Source organism: Abrus precatorius, unplaced genomic scaffold (genome assembly GCF_003935025.1).
Source record: "Abrus precatorius isolate BTA unplaced genomic scaffold, Abrus_2018 Scaffold10, whole genome shotgun sequence".
Classification (NCBI taxonomy): Eukaryota; Viridiplantae; Streptophyta; class Magnoliopsida; order Fabales; family Fabaceae; genus Abrus; species Abrus precatorius.
In genome coordinates, this window is record NW_020874292.1 from 10,282,102 (window position 1) to 10,305,006 (window position 22,905).

Here is a 22,905-nt window from a genome sequence, read left to right on the forward strand (position 1 = left end):
AAGCTTTTTATTTAAGTTGATTTGAATATATGTATTTCAGCACAAAGTTCGAGTTTTTTGTGCTCTGCAAATAAACAATGTTTTTGTTGAATTTTGCAGTTAAAGGAGCATATCTTTACAGAGTCAAATAAGTTGATGAAATCCATTCAAGTGGTTTTGAATTGTCTTAATGAACTTAGAATTTGTCATGTGATGGAAAGATCTACATTTGTGCCATCAAGGCGTGAAATATCCAAGGTGAATATTACTCAAATGTCCTATTTTCACTGATATTTTCAACATTTTTGTTCGTAAGTAGGAAAACACTTGAAGCAGAGGGAAAACACAAGGTTTGAGTGAAAAACTTGCTTGAGAGATTGTCCCTGCCCTGTCATATATATAAAAATACTGTACAAGGAGTTTCTGGTAATTTGGGAAAGAATATTACAAGACATACTGGCTATTTAACCTAATTATGTACTGCTAATAAAAGAACTAGTCTCCTAATTAAGGAAATAAAAAAACTGTACAAATCAAGTCAGCCAAATCTGTTCTAATTTTGCAAGTAAGATCTTTAAACTGCTCAGTGGGAAGTCCCTTGGTGAACATGTCGACCAACTGCAATTTTGAAGAATGTCGGCGGTGGTTATAAGGCTGCTGTTCAATTTCTCCTTAATGAAATGTCAGTCTATCACTATGTGCTTTGTTCGATCATGTTGAACTGGATTGTGCACAATGTTGATGGCTGATTTATTATCACAAACCAGTCTTATGGGAGCTTCATACTTTATTTTAAGGTCAGCAAGTATTATCTTCATCCATAAAAGTTTAGACCCCTTGTGCCATAGCTCTAAATTCTGCCTTTGCACTTGATCTTGCAACCACATTTTGCTTCTTGCTCCTCCATGTCACCAAATTTCCACCCAAGAACATGCAATATCTTGTGGTGGACCTCCTATCAACAACTGATCCTGCATAGTTAGCATCAGTATACACTTCCATGGATAAGTTTCCCTCCTTTTTAAATAGCAATCCTTTCCCCTGGAGAGGCCTCCAAGTACTGAATAATTCTATTTACTGCCTGCAAGTGTCTTTCTCTTGGATCATGCATGAATTGACTAACTATACTAACTGCATAGGCTATGTCTAGCCTGGTGTGGGATAAATAGATGAGCTTTCCCACAAGTCTCTGGTACTGTGTCTTATCCACCTTTAGGCTTTCCTCATCATTCCCAATTCTATGGTTTTGCTCTATGGGTGCTCCAATGCTCTTATAGCCTAGCTTACCAGTTTCTTTAAGAAGATTAAGAATGTATTTTCTTTGATAAATAAAGATATCGTGTCTGGAGTATGCAACTTCTATTCCAAGGAAGTACTTTAGCTTACTGAGATCCTTCATCTCAAATTGAGCAGCCAACTTCTCCCTCAAATTTTGTTTTTTCATCTCATTGTCACCTGCAATAATCATATCATCTACAGACTAAAAGTAGAGTGAGTTTGCTGTCTTGTGAATGTTTAATGAAGAGAGCATGGTCACCTTAGCTTTGTTTGTACCCTAGAGATACCATGGCCTGAGTGAACCTCCCAAACTAGGCCCGAGGTGACTATTTAAGGCAATACAAGGCTTTCTTTAATTTGCAAACCTTACTCCCTCCACCAGCAACACCATATCTAGGTGGAATCTCCATGTATACTTCATCTAGGCTCCCATCCAAAAAGGCGTTTTTAACATCAAACTGATGCATCTCCCAACCAAAGTGTGCTGCCAAGGAGAGGATAATTCTGACTGTGTTCATTTTTGCCACATGAAGTCTCGTCATAATCAATCCCATAGGTTTGGGTGTATCATTTTGCAATCAGCTTTGCTTTATACCTGTCTAGTGTGGCATCAGAGTGATACTTAACAGTGTATATCCACTGACAACCCACTGCTTTCTTATCCTTTGGTCTCTCTACAATCTCCTAAGTCTCATTCTTTTCCAATGCACCCATTTCATCATTCATGGCTTGAACCCAGTTCTTATCCTTTAAGGCTTCTTATACTAATGTGGGGATTATGATAGAATCAATAGCTGAAATAAAACTTTGGTGTTGCATAGAAAGATTTTTAGTAGACACAAACTGGGATATAGGATATTTGGCACAAGATCTTTTTCCTTTTCTTAAAGCAATTGGTAAATTATCTGGGTTAAGATCACAAGAGATATATTTAAGGTGTCCTCAAGATTATCGACCAGGTCGGGTTTTCTCTTCGCTGATATTGGATCCTAAAACGTCTAACTTCGTTATTCTACATTGGTCCAGGATCTTTGTCATCCTCTGTAAGAGTAGAATTTTGCAACAAAGGAATAGATGACAACTCAAAGAACTCAACTTCTTCCAGATTAGTCTCCCCCTGACGCTGAGTATTAGTGAAGAAGGGTTCTGTTACATGAAATGTGACATCCTTGGAGACAGACACAACTTTGGGGTTGATAACTGTTAGAGACAAGTTTCCAGAAGGGCTGAAGGTTTATAAGCGGCAACATTATCGGAGGGGAATTAGAAAGTCGGCAGTTATACTCTGCTATAGTTTAGGATTTATCTTTTGCTGTTACACTTTGCTATAGTTTAGGATTTATCTTTTATTATTTCCTATTGTTATTGTTCTTCTGTTACAGTAGATAGAAGCATGATTTTAGGGACAGAACAGATTAAATAGGGAGAACTCCAAGGAGAAAGGTATCTGGGTAATTTTCAGAATTAGGGTATTGAGCCACCTGAGAGCTCATTCTTCATTGTTATTCTCTGCTCAACTGAGCCACTTCTATATACACTTTAACGTTTTGTTTCATATACCTTATCATTGGTATCAGAGCACTTTCCTGGTGCTTGGGTTCCCTTGAGAAGATGGATTCTGAATGATTGGAGCGTGTGGAGAAGACGTTGGAAGAGTTGATGTAACGAATGGCAGTCTGGGGCCGCTCGCGCCGCCGTGACAGAACCCCACCGAGGACCCCTAACCGCCAAGGTGAAGGACGATGGAAACCCACCTCTAGGTCAGAGGCGTTGATCTCTCCGGAATGCAACGAGGGGCAGTCTTTTGTGCCCCCTCATGACCGTGACCCTCACGGAGACAATTCCAGGCACCGGCGTCACCATTCTCCCTTCAAAGATCGACGTCACAACTATTCTCCTCCAACAGATCGCGATCGGAGAATAGAACTCCTCATTTTTGCCGGCGAGGACCAGTGAACTGGCTGGTGAAGATCGAAAGGTACTTCACGCTCCAACGCATCGAAGGTGACGAATGACTAGATGTCGTACTCCTCGCATGGGAAGGTGCGGCACTGAACTGGTTTTACGCATGGGAAGAACAGGCAGCGTTCTCTTCGTGGCGTTGATTCAAACGAGCCTTGCTGGGCCGCTACCAACCCGGCACAAGCAAGGACCCCTATAGAGCTTTGTTCCGCCTGAAGCAAACCGGATTTGTGCATGAATATATAGAGGAATTTGAGAGTTTGTCGCGACCCCTCAAGCATCTTGACATGGAGGTGCAGATCGGCGTTTTCCTCAACGGACTCAGAGAAGAGATTGGCGCGGAGCTCAGAAGCCTGGAGTTGGAAACGTTAATGGCGATGAAGGACAAGGCCATCCTGTTAGAAGAGAGAAATCGGGCTTGGGGAAATCATCACGTGACACCTTGGGCCAGGGGGACTAATAATAATAGGCCCAATAACTCTCCCTCATTGCAAACAGGGAATTGGACCAAACCCAATAACACATCTCCTTCACAATCAGCGACATGGCCCCCTAAAACGAACAAAGATCTTCCGCCCAAAAGAGACCCACTGCAACCGCACCAAAACCGACCCAGATTATCCCAATCTAAAATTCAGGATCGCAGCCATCGTGGGTTATGCTTCAAATGCGGGGACCCATGGAATAAGGAGCACATTTGCAGATACAGACAATATCGACTGGAGCTAGTGGAGGATAACGAAGCAGAAGAATTAGAGGAGGAGAGGAAAGGCATTTTAGGAGAAGGGGAACCTTTATTAGAGACCGGACTTCGTGTACTTAAAATTCCCTTACAAAGCTTGAAGGGATTTACCACTAAGAAGTCATTCATGGCACGAGGAACCCTCCAAGGCCATGATGTCACGATTCTGGTGGATTGTGGGGCAGAGGGTAATTTTTTGCATACGGCGCTGGTAGAGAGGTTGAAGATGAAGGTGACTGACACTCCTCCTTATCGCGTGGAACTCGGAACAGGCACACAACACCAAAGTAAAGGAGTATGTGAGGGAGTTCAACTGGAGGTACAGGAGGTGACCATCATACAAACATTCTACCTTATTCAATTGGGTAGTGTGGATGTCGTCATGGGCATGGATTGGCTGCAAAGCTTGGGAACAATCACAGCCAACTTTTCTAAATTATACATAAGGTGGCACGATGGGGCAGAAATAAGGGTGATACGAGGGGACCCAACCATAGGAAGAAAGGAGGCGATGTTCAAAACTACAATGAAGGCACTCAGGGAAGAAGGTGGAGGCATTTTAATAACTGTAGTAGAAGCTCCACCAGAAGAAGAATCCTCACAAAAAATTCCAGCAGCTATGAGCAAGCTACTAGAAGAATTCGATGAGATAAGCACGGTACCCAAGGGACTTCCTCCTGCGAGAGATTGTGACCACGCCATAATCCTTAAGGAAGGAGCTCTCATTCCAAATATCAAACCCTATCGTTATCCTCACTCGCAGAAAAATGAGATCGAGAAGCTAGTGGATGAGATGTTGGAAGCTGGCATAATTAGGCCCAGCATTAGCCCATACTCCAGCCCAGTGTTGTTGGTTAAGAAGAAGGATGGAGGATGCAGGTTCTGTGTTGACTACCGAGCTCTGAACACCATTACTAGACCAGACAAGTTTCCCATTCCGGTCATTGAGGAGTTATTGGACGAATTGGGTGAAGCCCAGATATTTACGAAATTGGACGTCAAATCGGGTTATCACCAAACTAGGATGCAGGAAGCGGATATCGAAAAAATGACTTTCCGAACACATGAAGGACATTATGAATTCTTGGTGATGCCCTTTGGGTTAACCAATGCCCCATCCACTTTTCAGTCACTCATAAATCAAGTGCTGTGACCCTTCTTACGAAGGTTTACCTTGGTTTTTTTTTTAATGATATTTTGATTTATAGCCGAACCGAGAAGGAACATTTGAGGCAAGTAAGGGATGTGCTGGAGCTATTGAGGCAAAATCAGCTGTACATCAACAAAAAGAAATGCTGTTTTATGGTTACCAAGTTAGAATATTTGGGGCATCTGATTTCTAAGGAGGGGGTGGAGGCTGATCCCAAGAAGATTGAAGCAATTACTAATTGGTCAGCACCCCATAATGTTAAGGGATTGAGGGGATTTTTGGGATTAACAGGTTACTACAGAAGATTTGTGAAGGACTATGGAAAAATAGCTTGGCCTCTCACCCAATTATTGAAGAAGGACGGGTTTTGCTGGAACGTAGAGGCCCAAACAGCTTTTGAACTTTTGAAGAGAGCCATGACTTCCGTTCCGGTGCTAGCAACTCCCTGTTTTGACAAAAAATTTGTTAGAGACGGATGCATCAGGGACGGCCTATTGCCTTTTGGAGTCATACTCTCTCCAATAGAAACCAAATGAAATCTGTGTATGAGAGGGAGTTAATGGCAATTGCCCTTGCGGTCCAGAGGTGGAGGCATTACTTACTAGGGAGAAGGTTCGAAGTGCATACCGACCAAAAGTCTCTCTAATTCTTGATTGACCAGCGAGTATTAGGAGAAGGGCAGCAGGGGTGGATATCCAAACTCATGGGCTTTGACTTTGAAATCAAGTACAAAGCTGGGAGGGAAAATAGGGTCGCAGATGGTCTCTCTCGCAGACTTCAGTTGACAGCCCTCTCCACAGTTTCCTTTTCGGAATGGGTAGGACTAGAAGACAAGGTTCAACAAGATGCGAAACTGGCTGGGATAATACAGAATATGATACAAGGGAAAACCATAGTTAGTGACTATGAACTTAAATAGGGGCGGCTCTTTTATAAAGGGAGACTAGTCCTTCCTAAGAATTTGTTCCGAATCCCTTTAATACTACAGGAGTTTCATGATTCAGCCATAGGCAGTCACTCTGGCTTTTTCAGGACCTACAAGAGGATTGCAAATTTAGTCTGGTGGGAAGGAATGCGGAAGACAATTCGAGAGTATGTGGCCGCTTGTGATACGTGCAACCAGAACAAGTACCAAACCTTAAGCCCAGCAGGACTATTACAGCCTTTACCAATTCCCCAATAGATTTGGGAAGATATTTCCATGGATTTTATCGGGGGACTACCTAGGTCACAAGGATGGGACACCATCCTAGTAGTGGTTGATAGGTTGACCAAGTACAGTCATTTCATTGGTCTAACTCATCCTTACACAGCCAAGGATGTGGCTGAAGTTTTTGTCAAAGAGATCGTTAAGTTGCATGGGTTTCCAGTTTCCATTATCTCGGATAGAGATAGGGTATTCATGAGCTCCTTCTGGAAGGAACTATTTAGAACAGCAGGAACCCAGTTACAGTTCAGTTCAGCTTACCATCCCCAGACGGACGGTCAAACCGAAGTGATTAACCGGTGTTTAGAGACATATCTAAGGTGCTTTTCCAGCACTAAACCTAAACAATGGGCCAGGTGGTTGAGCTGGGCTGAGCTATGGTATAACACCACATTCCACAGCTCGACGGGAACTACTCCTTTCAAAGCATTATATGGGAGAGACCCACCGGCGATCATTCGAGGGGCGAGCGGCACATCCGCAGTGGAGGAAGTCAACCTTGCCTTGACTGAAAGGGACGCAATCCTTAAAGAGTTAAAGGCACAGCTGACTAGGGCTCAAGATCGAATGCGGGCTCAGGCTAACAAGAGGAGGCAAGAATTAGAGCTAGTAGTGGGAGAGCTGGTCTACCTAAAAATCCAGCCTTCTAAGATGAAGTCCTTGGCTACAAAGACTAACCAAAAGCTTAGCTCTCGGTATTATGGTCCTTACAAGATATTGGAGAAGATAGGCGAGGTTGCCTACAGGCTGGAACTACCAGAAGAAGCAAGGATATACCCTGTTTTTCACGTATCCTTGTTCAAAAAATGTGTGGCCGCGGACGTCCCAAGTCATCCTTTACCAACCGGCATGAACGAGAATTGAGAATTAATGATCCAGCCCTCTGAAGTGCTAGCTGTCCAGACGACTAACACAGGAGACAAACTAACTCGCCTAACTAACTAACTGACCAACTAGTATAACAAAGTAATAGATCTGTTTAAACAAACTAGTAATGAGGGTTTCCTAACTCTCTGCCCTTCAAGTTAGTTTATATATGTCATGTGTATCTAGCTTGGTACATGTATGAGATATCCTTGGTCCATGAAGAGACTTAGTAAAGATTCCTGTAGTTGATGATTAGAACTGACAAATGATGTAGTGTGATCTCACTAATAATCTTTTCACAAAAGATGTAGTGAAAATTCCTGCTACTCAGATGCTGATGTAAATCTAGTTCTTCCAGATAAGGCAGAGATCATAACTGAAAGTTGTCTCTGAAATCTTCTGCAACTATTCTGGGATTTTTTTTTTTTTCTTTCGATCTTGGATCTATTGCTGTTATTATTCTTGGTTCAGTGTGCTTTGTGGGACTTTTGTGGCACTCATGGTGGCTTTTGCTGTCTTTTTTCACTCCACATGATATATTTTCTTTTACCTGCTGGATACTTGCTCTGGTAGAATCATTAATGGTGTTGGGTAAATTTTCTTGACACTTTATTGCAATTAATGTTACTGGATCCCACAATTCCTTGTATGTTGCTTAAGGCGCCAAATGGTAACAAGTAAAGACCTATAGTCTCTTTTTTGGTGCTGTACTTGTTTGGTGAGGTTTCACTTCAGCATGGTTCTTTTTTCGCTTGTTGAATTCTTGTATCCATTGTCTTTGGGACTTTGTTTCAAGATAAAATCAATGGATCCCACATATGGCTTCGTCCTTTAGTAGGAAACTTTGTGGTGGCTTCTGAGACATTGTATTACCCAAGGCAATAATTGATGATTTGGTTATGCCTAGTTGACTTTTGTTTGCTTCATCTCTTAGTAGTTAATGCTAGCTTTTTTGGGTTGTTAAGCTATGATATTGGTTTAGCTTTTGCTGAGTAGTACTTTAAGCTTCTTATGTTGATTTTACTTCTGCTGAGTGGTTAAGTATTTATGTTTGTTTTTGCTTGAGTGGCTAAGCCTTTCTATCATTTCATGATGATGATGATATTGTTTGCTTTGCTGGATGATTAATCATTGAGTGGAGCTTCTGTCTAGTGATTAAGCATTTGCAACTCCTGTTTTTTAATGGTGGTTAAAAAATGATTGTTAGTTTGTTGGCCCGCAACCTGCATGTCTTTCATTTCTTGCCTGTGTATTTCTGGCTCTATTCATTTTATTTTGTTCTTTGATCTACATTTTTATTTTGCTCATCCCAAGCTGGATTTGTTAATATGCATCTTCTAGCTTGCAAGGAGGGGTGTTACAGATATGGTTAGCCAGTTAGAAATTTAGTAGGTAGTTAGGAGTTCGTTATTAGTTAATTAGTTTACCTGTAGATTAATCATTGTTAGGGCTTACTCGTATCATATTTTCCATCCATTCTATCAATAATAAGTTTGATTAATTTATCTCCAATTTTCTCTTCTCATTTAGGGCTCAACCATGTATCTCAACAGATTTTATTAGGAAAGAAATCATTTATAAAATTTTTGTATTTCTAATCTAATAAATAATTTCTTTTCTAGCTAAATTTTTTCACTTTTTGATTTTTAAACTCAGCTCTACGAGCTGATATTGACAGAAGCTTGTTTTATTTCATTAAGGGGCATTGCAATGTGGCTAAGATATAGATGAAGCAAGGGAAACAATGATAACCGTGGCTTTGTTTTGCAGAATTCAAGAACTTCAAGTTATAGCTCTAAAACCCGGTCCACTCCTACAAAGGCAAGAGAATCTGCATTTGTTTCAAATGCCTTGGCAAAGTCACCGTCGTCATGGGAGAAAGTATCATCTCCATTGCTTATTTACCTTCATAAAGTTAATTGTTTCCTAAAGACTTTTAATCTGGAATGCAAAAGTTAACACGATTTATCTTTTCCTTTAATCTTCGAAGGTTTATTGGCTCTCTGTTGATTATCTTCTTGTTGCCAAGTCAGCAGCTGTAAGTGGCAGATTCTCATCACTTCATTTCTCTTTCTCTTTCTCTTAGGTCCAAATTTAGGTTCCTCTATTATCTTTTCTTTTCCTTTTTTTAATTTTTCTTTTTCTTTTTTATAAATTTTGATTACATATGCATCTTGTTTTATTTTAGAGTTGTGGATCATATTTTACTTCAGTGATGTATTTGGAATATTGGTGTGAAGAGCAATTTAAAACTTTGACAGTTGGAGGTCCAGATTTTTCCCATGATGAAACGGTAAGTTATGCTGAATATTTTTCTATTTGTTGTTTGTTTTATGCTTAATATGGACTATATTATATGTTAAACTATTTTAAATCATTTATTTTTTGTACTAGTAAACTTGATCATTGGCATATATATCAAATTGTAAACTATTCATGGAGATTGCCTTTGTCCATATTCATTTTTTAAACTAATTTATATCTGTTCTCTTTGTTGGGTTCCTTCACATCAGTTGCCAGATCATATTGAAATACTTATTTCAGCCGTCACTAGAATCAACGAACCAGATAGCTTATATGGAATTCTTCAGTCTCACAAGGTCTGTGAGCATGATATTTGTCTCTAATAGCTTTATCACATAAATGAATGCTTGGTGATACTACTACTGTGCTAAATCTCTGAGACTTCATAAACGACAGGACTACTTATAGCTGTGCAGTAAATACCCAATTGCACATAACACATCTAATATATAATTAGTTAATTACCCATTAGAACTTTTGACTTTTCAGTGATGAAAATAACAAACAGTTATATCCGATTCAATGTGCCAACATTGTTAGAATTAATGACACTGACAGTTAATTATTGAACTTCCAAAGAACGTGGCAATGGGATCAGGTGACAGATTATTTGGCCTTGTCATACATGACAGCTTAATTTGTAGACTAGCCTTTATTTTGTGGGAACTCTTCTTTGGGATACTTTAGTCTTTCTTTCTTTGTGGATTTAGGCTTGTTTTTATTTCATTGGTATATGTTTTTGTTCTTCACCTTTCTAATTTCTTTTTATATTGGCTGATACAAATAATAGCTGACTTCTCAAATAATCACGTTTGAGCATGAGGGAAACTGGGGAAAGGCCCTTGAGTATTATGACTTGCAAGTGCAATCGGGTGTCTCAATACAGAAGGATGGTGATTCAAGAAGTTTGTCATTGAAACATGTAGGAGCAGGAAATCCTTCATCTTTTGCCTTAGAGGTAGATGAGACAAGGCAGAGTAGACCTTACAAGGGGTTGATTAGATCATTGCAGCAGATTGGCTGCACACATGTGCTTGACATGTATTGCCGAGGCTTGACGTCAAGCAAGGACAAGCTTCAACATGATTTAGAGTTTTCTGAATTGCAATATGAGTCTGCATGGCGGGCTGGGAACTGGGATTTCTCCTTACCATGTGTAGGCAGTAATTTTTCTCGAGCCCCAGATATCAAATATGATCATTTCAATGAAAATTTGCACAGGTAATATGGTTTTATACTCTTGTGTTGATTTTAATTTGAATTCCATTGTCCAATTGATTTTAATTTGAATTCTATTGTTCAATTGATTTTAATTTGAATTCCATTGATCAATTGTTATATTCTTTATTTTTAGTTTCTGTTGTCAACCTATAGAAACTATTAAGCAAAATAAGGTGGAATGTGGCAGGTTTCTCTATTTTTAATTCACTTATTTAACCTATTTACTATTATGAATACATGAAGGTTTATGATAGGCCATGTTCTGAATCTCAGTTATAATTTTGTATTAAGAAGTATTACGCAATTATTTTTATATTAAGTTCTTATTAAGCAGTTGTGGCAGTTTTAATAGTGATATACAACTCATATATCACTATAATTGCCACATTCTGACCCATAACTGCTTGATACAAAATTAAGATAAAAATAACTTAATAGTTCCTAATACAGAATTATTACTGCCTAATTCCGAATTTGGCCTATCATAGCTTTGGCGTGTAAAACCTTGGGAAGATATGTAATAATTCCCTCATTAATGTTGGCTAATTAATATTCAGTTGATGAACAATGTATTTAAATAACTGTTAATTGTGCTGCAGGGGGGGCTGGGAAAACCAAATACTGGTCTTGTAAGACCCCAGACTTTGTGTTCACTTGCTAATACACTGTGCGTGTGACATTTGAGTGTTTCCCTTGCTGCCCATGGTTGATTACATGATGTTTGTCTGTCAGTTTCCTTTTTATTGAATAACCTGTTTACCATTTTTGGTAAATATTGGGTTTGTCCCATTTGTCTCAAGGATCTTAACTGGTTTGTGTGTGTTAATTTTTGAGATTTGATTCTAGTAGAGATGCTGAAAGCTTTGGACTGTTGTCAGTTTGCAGCTTGGTGTATCTGGTTGGAAAGAGATTCTAGAATTTTCATTGATCACCTCTTGAGTTTCTTTGGGATTGAGCAGTTCACCTCACTTCTTTGTGGTGCGGTGTTCTGCCAGTAGATCTTGAGAGAGATTATACTGTTTCTTTTTGCTCATTCTTAGGATTTTGTTTTTGGTCTAATGCTTTCTTTTCTTGGTTTTGTTATCGGTTTAATAGAGTTATACAGTATCAAGAAAAGAGAGACACATATTTGGGAGAGAACTGAAAAGATTTTTATTATTGATGATATATGATTCAGTACAATCTGGCTAGAGTACAAGAACTAACGAAAGGTAGTTACAAATAAAACTATATTTAATTAGACTCTACCGAAGGAAGGAACTCGGCTTGGAAGCAAGTTGGTCAATCTCGTAAGTAGACTTTCCTTGTCTTAATCCCAAGAAGGAAGTTTCCTTCTCTCAACCCACACCCTTTTCGTCAATGAGTGTGTCGGCAAGGCTTTCCAGCCATCCATTGCAGCAGAGCCGTTTCATGAGCGGGGGGCTAAGCGCAGTTCTTTGAATCGTTGAATGAAATCGATTCTTTTTTAGATATAAAAATCTAAATCGGATAGGATAGATGGATGGATCTATCTTTCTAGACCTTTCTAGCAGCAAGGGTGTAACTAACTGACATAGACTACTAACAGAGAGTACAACTATCATCCTCTTGCTTTTGTACCTCTCTTTTCTAAATAAATTTTTCTCATAGAAATATCTTTTAAAATTGAGGAGTTTGGTAGAAGACATGCACTTAACTTTTGTAACTTTCCAGTGTTCTGTATCTTTTTATTTTTTCTTATCTTGTAACTTGCTGATCAATGCAGTGCCCTTTCTCCAGTCAATTTCTACCTTAAAAAATAGAATCCTTTTAGGAAGTGTGTACTGTGTATCTAATTATTCTTATATTCAGTTGTTTAAGGGCACTCCAAGAGGGTGATATGGGTGATTTCCAAAAAAAACTGAGAGATTCGAAGCAGGTAATATTTCTTTCCTAAATTGTGTTGATGTGCTAGAGAACTTCATGCATTCATAAATGTTTTATGTGTTCTAGGAGCTTGTGTGGTCTGTTTCTCATGCAAGTGAAGAGAGCACTGAATTCATTTACTTGACTATTGTCAAACTCCAGGTATCCATTTGTCTAATATGTAGATCCTTAACGTGATATCTATTGCCACTGCATCATGTTTCATATCACTATTGCCACTGCATCATGTTTCATATCACTATCAATAAAGCAATTTGGTTTCATTTAAGATCACATTTGCTAAGAATATGGCCAAAGCATTCCTTATCATGTCAAGGCTTACAAGCCTTGATGTTGGATCACCTTTAGATGCCGTTGAGCAGTCCTATGAATTTCATGCTCCAGATGGCCGTTATTGATTCTTAGAGGGGTGTATTGAGATCCCATATTGCCATGGAACATGGCTAAAGTAATCCTTATAAGACTAGCAATCCACTTCCTTTTGAGTTAGTTTTAGTATCATTTCTATTGAATTTGGGCTAAGCCCTAACTCAATCCAAAAGTTAGCTCATACAGTGAGGATTAATTTAGCCTTTATAAGCTCTCATTTAGCCTTATCTATAGTCAATGTGGGACTTCAACAATTTCTAATACGGTATCAAGAGTCTGTCCACAAGATATGTTGGGCCACTTGCAAATATCTTTGTCAAATCTGACAAACATCATGCTCCAGATGTTCAATGGGTGTGAGGATGGGGGGTGTGTTATCTCACTTTAGCTAGGAATATGGCCAAACAATTCTTTATAAGGCTTTGGGTCCTATTGCCTTTCTTTTCTTTTAGCAGTGTGGTGAGCATCCAAGCCTTGTTCTTTGCCAAGGCTTGAACATCTGCTACAGCAGCTGCCCACTTGGTTTGTTCAAGAGCTTCTTGATTGTTATTGGGGATTTTGAAGTTGTCAAGAGTAGTTACAAAAGCTCTATATTCTTGAGAAAGCTTGTCATAAGCTACATGGTTTTTAATTGGGTGTTGAGTTCAAGATCTAATACCTTTCTAAAAAGCAATAGGTACATCAAGGTCAACATTACCATGATTTGATTCAAGGTTAGGAGTAGTGTTATGTTACCTGGGTCAGTGTTGTTAAATGGCCGTTATGGTGGCGCCATGGCGTGGCGTGGCGGAATGACGTGGCGGCGCCATGGCGGCCGTTACGAGCATAGCGGTAATAGCCGGCCATGGCGGAAATCGTGATAAATGGCATTTTTTTAAAAAAAAATGGATTTTCTGCACTTTTGGGCCAGATCCGACCCGACCCAGTTCAGAACCCAACTGCCTAAATCCAGGTTTTTTCTCTCTCTTCTCCTTACGATCTCACTCTCCCTCTCTTTGCAATCGCACTCTCTCCGCGATCTCACTCTCCACTCTGCTCATCTCTTTTCTCTCCCTCCATCTCTCTCTCTCTCTACGACTGCTTCTGAGATCTCTCTGCGACCACATCTCTCTCTCTCTCTGCGACTACTTTCTTTGAGATCTCGCTGCTGAGATCCCATTTTCTTGGGCTCTTTGTGTTTCTGTTTTGGTGCATTTCGGTCTGTATTTTCGGCGACTGCAGCTGCATCTCCGGCGATTGCACCATCTCCGGTGACTCCAACCTCCATTTCCGGCGACTGCACCTCCATCTCCAGCGACTGCACCTCTATCTCTGGTGACTCCATTTTTCTGGTAGCTATTTTTTTTCATTTTTCCCCTCAGTTTTTTCCTTATTTCCCCCATTTAAATTTTACCCTTTCCATCTTTCAATTTCTACTTCTTCCACATCTCTATTTTTCTCTATTTTTTCTCTGAGTTTCCTCAAAAAGAAATTCTATTTATTTCAACTACTCTTAACATGGCTCAACATGAGTCTTCATCAAATTGTTCAAGAACTTCTAATCATTCTGACCCGGGATGGAAATATGCTCATTCGGTGAAAGATGGAGATACAAACAACATTGTATGTAATTTTTGTGGAAAAGTTATGAGTGCTGGAATCACTAGAGTGAAACAACATTTAATTGGAAAGAAGGGTAACGTGAAAGCTTGTCCCAAGTGTCCGGAAGAAGTTAGAAAAGAGATTGAGACATATCAAAAGGAAAAAAAGAATCAAAATAATTTTGAGATGCCAAATGTGAGAAGCTTTGAAGGTATAAGCTATGATGTAAGTAAGGATGAAGAGGATACCCAAACCCGTAGCGTTGCCATTGGAAATCAGAAAGGGCCAATGGACTTGTTTTGTAGAAAGCCTGAAAGTGCAATTGAGAAAAGAAAAAAGGAAAAATTGAGACAAACAAATATAAGAGAACGATGTGACAAAGAAGCCAAGGCAAGGGTCCATCAATACATAGCTCGATTTTGGTATCAAGCTGGCCTTTCCTTTAACCTCATTAAAATGAAGAGCTTTCAAGAAATGCTTACAGCTGTTGGTGCTTTCGGTCCAAATTTACCAGCTCCAAGTTATCATGATATTCGAGTTCCACTTCTAAAGAAAGAGCTAGAATATACTGATTCCCTCATGAAAGATCATAAAGAGCAATGGGGCAAACATGGCTGTTCCATAATGTCAGATGCATGGACTGATCGAAAGCAAAGATGCTTGATTAATTTTTTGGTCAACTCTCCTGCTGGTACTATGTTTGTGAAGTCTATTGATGGATCTAATTTTGTGAAGACCGGTGAAAAATTATTTGAGATGCTTGATGCTCTTGTGGAAGAGATTGGAGAAGATAAAGTTGTGCAAGTGATAACAGATAATGGAAGCAATTATGTCTTGGCTGGTAAGATGTTAGAAGCGAAAAGACCACATCTTTATTGGACTCCTTGTGCAGCTCATTGCATAGATCTTATGCTTGAAGATATTGGAAAGCTTCCTTTGATAAAGAAGACAATTCAAAGGGGAATATCGGTTGTTGGCTTTATCTACAGTCATTTAAGTACCTTGAGTTTGTTGAGAAATTTTACAAACAAGAAAGAATTGGTAAGACATGCAGTTACTCGATTTGCAACTTCTTTTCTATCATTAGAAAGGCTTCACCAAGAAAAAGCAAATCTTAGAAAGATGTTTACTTCTGAGGAATGGTATAAAAACAAGTTATCAAAGGAAGCTAAAGGGAAGCAAGCAACAAAAATTCCATTAAATCCTGTATTTTGGAATAATGTGGTGTATACTTTGAAAATCATGGCTCCTCTTGTCCGGGTGTTACGTTTGGTTGATGGAGAAAGAAGACCAGCTATGTGGTATATTTATGAAGCAATGGAGAAAAGTAAAGAAGCTATCATGAAGTAAATATAAAGATGTGTTTGCAATCATTGATAACAGATGGACTTGTTAGCTTCACTGTCCATTACATGCAGCTGGTCACATTTTAAACCCGGAATTTTACTATGACAACCCTCAAATTGAATTTGATTTGGAAGTTACAAATGGATTGTATGATTGTATCAAGATGTTGGTGCCAAGTCGGGATGTGCAACAAAGCATACTACTTGAATTACCAATTTACAAGAGTAGTGGTGGTCTCTTTGGGTCCGACTTTGCAAAATCACAAAGAAAAAGCATTGCTCCCGGTAATTCATCAAATTGTTCAATATTTTAATTTTAAGGTTATACTTCATCTTCAGAGTTATAATTTATCTTTCATTTTATAGCTCAATGGTGGAGAATGTATGGACATTCAGCTCCACATTTGCAGCAACTAGTTATCAAAATTTTGAGCTTGACATGTAGTGCATCCGGATGTGAACTCAAGTGGGAGTGTTTTTGAGCAAGTAATTTTTTATCTCTCGAGCTTACTACTTTCTATTATAAATTAAAGAGAAACTAATTAATATTCTTATAATTAAACTCACGTTGCAGATTCATTCAAAGAAGAGAAATAGGTTTGATCACAAAAAATTACATGACTTGGTTTATGTGAAATACAACCAACAATTCAAAGAACGTTACAATCTTAAAGATGTAATTGATCCAATTACACTCAATGATATTGATGAGTGTAATGAGTGGTTGGTTGGAGAAATGGATGATGATGCTCTAGATGAGGATGCTGGAAATGACTTAGTTTTTTATGGTGATAACACTTTAAATTGGGCAACTGTTTATGAAGCTTATGGAATTGGAGAGCCTACAACATATATTATGCATCATTCTAAGAAAAGAAAGAGTCCATCAAGTGGTATCACTATCAAAGCTGCAAAAGTTTCCTAGATCAAGGCATGTTCAACAACAAAAGGAAAAGAGAAAATGGTTCTTGAAGATGATGATGAAGAATTAGAAGATGAAGAAATGTCGGAAGAAACAGAAGATAAATTAGAATTTAATCTTCCACAATCTGAAGGAGAAGAGGAGGAGGGATATGCCTTCGTGGACGAGAAAGAGGATGATATGTTGGAGTTGAAGAAGAAAACTAAATTGATAATCTTTATTTTTATTGTTAACTTGACATTTGATAATTACATATTTTGTATTTAATTATACTTTAGATTGAAGGTTATGTTACATATATTTTTAGTTAATTATTTTCTATTATTTTCTGTGACCTATAGTATTTTTTTTATATATTTTATTATATCTGCCATAAATCCGCCATAACCCGCCATGGCGGCCGCCATAACTTTATGGCAGTTTTTTGAGTTTCCGCCATCAGCCGCCATCCACCATTGATAACATTGACCTGGGTGATTTTCTTTTTCTGGAGACCGGTTTGATTACCTTGCATCAGGATTGTGCTATACTCTATCGTCTTTCAAGTCTTCCTTTTCTTGAGGTAAACCTGTACATTGGTTTCTTGTGCAGTAGGTTGTTGAATTTCATGAGGGGGGTTTTCTCTCCCTGAATCTGCTCTTTCTTCTCCTCCTGAATCTGCTCTATCTGTTATAGTCAAACATTTTGTTGCTGCTAGTGGTGGCTCCTCCATCCCAGCTTCCAATTGTTGAAATATGTTTTTGGAAGATCACAAAGCTTGTTGGAAAAAGAGCAGATGTACCATAATGACCAATGGATGGGCCGACAAAAGTAGGACTATACTTAATTTTTGGGTAAATAGTTTTGCAGGAACTGTGTTTTAAAGTCTATTGATACATTTGACATATGCAAAACAGTGGACAAAATTTTTAAGATAATAGATGAGGTTGAAGAAGTTGGAGAGGAAAATGTGGTACAAATTATGACGGACAATGCAACAAATTATGTCAGCAAAAGAAATGTTGATGGAGAAGAGGAAAAGGCTTTATTGGACGCCTTGTGTGGCGCATTGCATTGATCTTATGTTGGAGGATTTTGCAAAGAAAATATAGTTACATAAAGAAACTATTGCAAGCAGTAAAAAAATGACAACTTACATCTATTCTAGGACTGGTCTTAAATATTTGCTGCATTGCTTTACTAAAGGTATAGATTTAATTAGACCTTCAGATACAAGTTCTGCAGGTTTGGGTTGCCTTTTTCAGGCTGCTTGGTATCACTCGTAATGTGCCCTTCCCTCCCTTTTCCCTGAAGAAAAAGTTGCACCAATCGTGCCCACAAAGTGAAGTTTTGGCTATTTACTTTATTTAGTTTATGGTCTGTAATGGGGAGAATCTACCCCTCAATCAAACTTGCGCTGAGGTGAGCTCTGATTTCTGACTTGGTCGCAACTTCTGCTTTGTCGCTCTGCATGATATGATCAACACAGTTTTCTGCTGAGATGGTTCACATCAAGCTTTGATGCAATGCAGAAAAGTGATTCTTATTTTCACTTCTCTAAGAATAATTGCAACAGGGGTATTTAAAAGGAATAGAATTACAAATCTATGCCTATAATTCTGTAATTATAATCACCCACAAATCTTAAAAAGAAAAAAATACTGTTGCAGCTGTCCATTAGGGAAATCATGTATTATACTTTATGTTGGAAAAAATAAATTCCTGATTCTTATGTACATCAGATCCTGTTTGGCTTCTTATATATTTATTTGATCAAATATATTTGTTAAATCGTTTCCTTTTATCCTTCATATTATAATCATTTCAACAGATGCTTTATCATCTTGGCATGGCTTGGGATTTACGCTGGAGAACTTGTCAGGCAAGTAGCACAAAGTTCTGTCTGCTGAAGCAAAATGTGTCTATTGAGCCTGTGGTTTCTTCCATTGAACAGGTGTTTAGTGTATCTGGGCCCTTCATGGCAGAAACTTTTCTTTTTCACTATGTAAAATATATTTTAAAATTCAGACAGTGATTAGTCAATCCTTCAGACTGTCTTTTCATAGATTTTGATGCCTTGCAATTTTTATCATCAACTAGTTGTCGTGGCTAGATATGGACTGGTGCTCAATTTTGCAACGAACACAGTTGCATATGAATTTGCTGGAACCATTTATAGCATTTCGACGAGTTCTACTTCAAATTTTAAGTTGTAGAGATAGTATGCTGCAAAATCTTCTGCAATCTGCCACCACACTTCGTAAGGTATAATATCATTGCTATGCTTTTGAATTATAGATACTGTATGTTGCAACTCCTTCAGCAGTCCTAATAAGATATATCATTATTGTTAGTGACAAAAGGAAAAAGAGAAAAAACACTCCTTATGTCTAACTACTTGAGCTTTTTGATTTGGTACTTAGCAAGGTGTTATAAGTTTTGAACCTCTTTGACCAAGTGGTAAGGAATTCAATCCTTGCCACTCCCTCTCTAATTCACGTTAATCTTAACGCACAAAGTACTGTGCATTATTTGTTCACACTTGGAGCTTGAGGGCTTTTGTGTTAAGAGGTTATGTTGCAATAAATAGCACAACATAATGTGTTATCAGTTAGTCCTTGATAATGACTTTCAAGCCATGATTCAATTTTATTTTTCTTATATGCTATTCTCAATTTTACAGGGATGTAGGTTCTCTCAAGCAGCTGCTGCTTTGCATGAGTTTAAACTCCTTTCTGTTGAAACCAAAGGGCAATGCTCATCCTTATATTGGCTTGGAAGGGTAAGGGGGACTGCTTCAATCTTTGTATCTGTTCATATCTGGAAATGGACAGTGTTTGATACTTTCCTTAAGATCATTTTTCAGGATAGTGATTTTGTGTTTTTGCCCTAGACTAGAGAAAAATTCAATGAACCACACTTCATCTGCAAATGAAGGCAAATTTGAATTATTATATCAAGCATGACCAGCAAAACACATTTTTTTTTCCTTAAACCATTAGGCTGTGTTTGGATTGAGTAACATAAAGACAGGAAAATGTGGTATATAGAGACAGAATTGAAGAAGCAGGGAAGGCATGTCATGAATGCATGCTTGAGGAAGAGTTGAGAGGATTTCACAGATGCTGCCTCTTGATGCTGTTGTCAAATTCCGTTTTGATAACAAAATCATTCATAAAATGCTGCATATATTTTTAAATTCTTGTATATATCAAAACAAGAAATCTTTTTGGATAGGCATTTTAAATCTTCTAAAATATTACATTCCCCCCTGAAAATTTTCTTTTCAAACTTATTCTTATTCTATGTGCTTCATAAGACCCAATTGGCTTGGTGAGAGTGACTTATTGTCCATTGCAATGTGTTAAATATTATAAAAGTAGCAAATTTTTGTAGTTTGGAAATGGCATATGGATTGGCAACGGCATTAGTGTATGCTTGTTTGTAATAATTGTATATTGTTATCAACCTTGCCTAGTATAATATAAGTTATGTACCTTCTGGATTACAGCTTGAAGAAGCAAAGCTTTTCCGTGCTCAAGGTCAAAATGTGATGGCTATCAACCTTGCAATGTATATAACGCAAAATTATCAATCTAATGAGGAGGCTTCAGATGTACATCGGTTAATTGGGAAGTGGCTGGCAGAAACCAGATCTAGCAAGTTATTGGACAAAACTTAATTCTGTGTAATGGTTTAATAATATACTCCCTCTGGTCTTTTTAATAAGACACTACATAGTTCTATGAAGCATTTACTATGCTTTTTCCATTTGCCCTTAATAAATGGAGTTGGTGGAAACATAAATTTAAAATTAACAAGGGTAAATATTTATAGTGGGATTATGTACAATGGTATTACATGAGGGTAAAATTGTCATGATATAATAATTTCTAAAAATCAAGAAAATCAACTATCTTTAACTATGTTTATTAGTTTGTGTAATTTAGTTGAAGGTGCCTTATGAAAAGGACCGGAGGGAGTAATCTCTTTTTATGCCTGATTCAGCTCTTATTTTCCCCTTGTTTTGTTGTAAAATTGCAGCTCAAGAACAATTTTGGAGAAGTATTTGAAACCTGCAGTCTCTATTGCTGAGGATGTGAACGCCCCAGATAAAAAGTCCATTGAAAGAAAGTGTCAGACTAATTTCCATCTTGCACATTATGCTGATGCTATATTTAGGAGCCATGAAGAAAGACTTAACTCTAATGAGTGGCAGGCAGCAATGCGTTTAAGAAAGCATAAGGTACCTGACTGACTTATTAAAATAAATGGACTGAGAGAAATCAAAAGATAATAGGAATTGTATTGTGATGTTTGTTTAGGGTTCCTTATATACAATTTTCATTATTTCCTTGTATTCTTTGATCTCATTGCTTGTGTTTGTATGTCCCTGAATGGAAATTTTGGATACTTGCTGTATATTGTTCATCTATCCCTGAAATATAGGGGTTCAAATATGTAATGGTGTAAATATAAATTGTATGGCTTCAAGAAATTTGCAAAATTAATTCTCAAGTTGGCATTTGATTCTACATTCTTTTTCTTCAGTTTCTGATCTCCTCCATACATTTTTTTTGGCATGTTTCTGACAGCTTTTTGTTCATGGTCATGTTTAATACTCGTGTTTAAATGCTATTGTTTATGGTCATGATGTTCATTCTGCAGAGAGTAGAATTGGAAGCACTCATAAAAAGGTTAAGGAGTTCAACAAAGGTAATTACAGATTTTTTTATTTTCTATTGCTTCATTCTCTGATGCTCTAACTCATACTGCATAATTTAGGGGGAGAAAACTGACTACACCTCGAAAATTCACGAACTGCAAAAGCAAGTAGCAATGGACAAGGAAGAAGCCCAGAAATTACAGGTATTTTTGTTTGATTGGTTAGGAAGGAATTTTTATGTGATTGTGTGTGCATCTAAATCACAAGGTTTGATAACTATATTATATTAAACCCTGCATTTTCTGTTGAATATATTTAATTGTTACAAATTGATAAATAAACTCCACTTTTCCTTACTCTTATCCCAACCCTGTATGTATAATATTTGGTAATACAAGTCTTTTTCCATGCTTCTCAAAAATTCAGGATGATCGGGACAATTTTCTTAGCTTGGCATTGGAGGGATATAAACGATGTTTAGTGATAGGCGACAAGTATGATGTGAGATTGGTATGGATTGCTCTTAGTTTTCTTCATGATTAACAAATTGGGGAATGGATCCTCACATGTTAAAGTTCACCTGACCTTATCATATTAACAAATTTTGATAGGGTTTACCCATTAAATGTCTCTGGAGATTGAAACAAATTTTACATGGCAAGGTCATGTGAAATTTGAACATTTGAGGATCCATTCCCAATATATTCAGGGTTATACACTATGTGGACAATTTTGTATTGCCTGGTAGCACAATTTCTGTTCACAAGTTTAATTGCTTTCAGGTGTTTCGAATTGTTTCCTTGTGGTTCAGCCTTTCTTCACGAAAAGATGTTGTAAATAGCATGCTTAGCACAATCAATGAGGTACATAGTAAAGCATTGGCATTCTATCAGTCTGATTTGTAAGGTTTTTCCCCTTCTATGAGATTGTTTTTGTGCGGTTTGATGTTGACTGCATTTCAATGTGCTTGTAGGTTCAATCTTTCAAATTTATACCTTTAGTATACCAAATTGCCTCTAGAATGGGTAGCTCAAAGGATGGTCAGGGACATCTCAATTTCCAGGTTCTGACTTGAACAACATTATATGCATGAACTTTTTTCATTTATCCTTCCTTATTTAATATAAACATTGATGATGCAGTATGCATTGGTTTCTCTTGTGAAGAAGATGGCCATTGATCACCCATACCATACAATACTTCAAGTAGGTGGTAGCTTTTATCTGCTAGCAGGCAATTGTTTTGCATGCCAATTTGATCCTTTTTTATTTTATTTAAAAAAAAAAATTGTGACTCTACATTGTGGTCAAGGGAAAACATAAACCAAGCTTATTCTGCCAGGTCATATTTTTTTCCAATGTGAAAATTTTTTCTTTTCAATTTATGGATGTACTTAAAGTTGAATGATAGTAATACTTTTCATGTAT

The 22,905-nt window shown here is 37.8% G+C and overlaps 1 protein-coding gene across 1 annotated transcript in view; it reads left to right on the forward strand.

Moving 5' to 3' along the window:
• Window positions 1-22,905, forward strand: part of LOC113851297 (serine/threonine-protein kinase ATM) — a 79,343-nt gene that overhangs the window by 47,893 nt on the left and 8,545 nt on the right. The window contains exons 44-62 of the mRNA XM_027481764.1: window positions 100-237; window positions 9,007-9,066; window positions 9,176-9,223; window positions 9,374-9,478; window positions 9,699-9,785; window positions 10,280-10,710; window positions 12,541-12,607; window positions 12,682-12,756; window positions 18,644-18,766; window positions 18,913-19,077; window positions 19,496-19,594; window positions 20,324-20,475; window positions 20,857-21,058; window positions 21,481-21,528; window positions 21,598-21,681; window positions 21,905-21,988; window positions 22,261-22,341; window positions 22,452-22,541; window positions 22,621-22,683. Coding sequence (XP_027337565.1) covers window positions 100-237; window positions 9,007-9,066; window positions 9,176-9,223; window positions 9,374-9,478; window positions 9,699-9,785; window positions 10,280-10,710; window positions 12,541-12,607; window positions 12,682-12,756; window positions 18,644-18,766; window positions 18,913-19,077; window positions 19,496-19,594; window positions 20,324-20,475; window positions 20,857-21,058; window positions 21,481-21,528; window positions 21,598-21,681; window positions 21,905-21,988; window positions 22,261-22,341; window positions 22,452-22,541; window positions 22,621-22,683 — 2,202 coding nt within the window. The remainder of the gene's footprint in view (window positions 1-99; window positions 238-9,006; window positions 9,067-9,175; window positions 9,224-9,373; window positions 9,479-9,698; window positions 9,786-10,279; window positions 10,711-12,540; window positions 12,608-12,681; window positions 12,757-18,643; window positions 18,767-18,912; window positions 19,078-19,495; window positions 19,595-20,323; window positions 20,476-20,856; window positions 21,059-21,480; window positions 21,529-21,597; window positions 21,682-21,904; window positions 21,989-22,260; window positions 22,342-22,451; window positions 22,542-22,620; window positions 22,684-22,905) is intronic.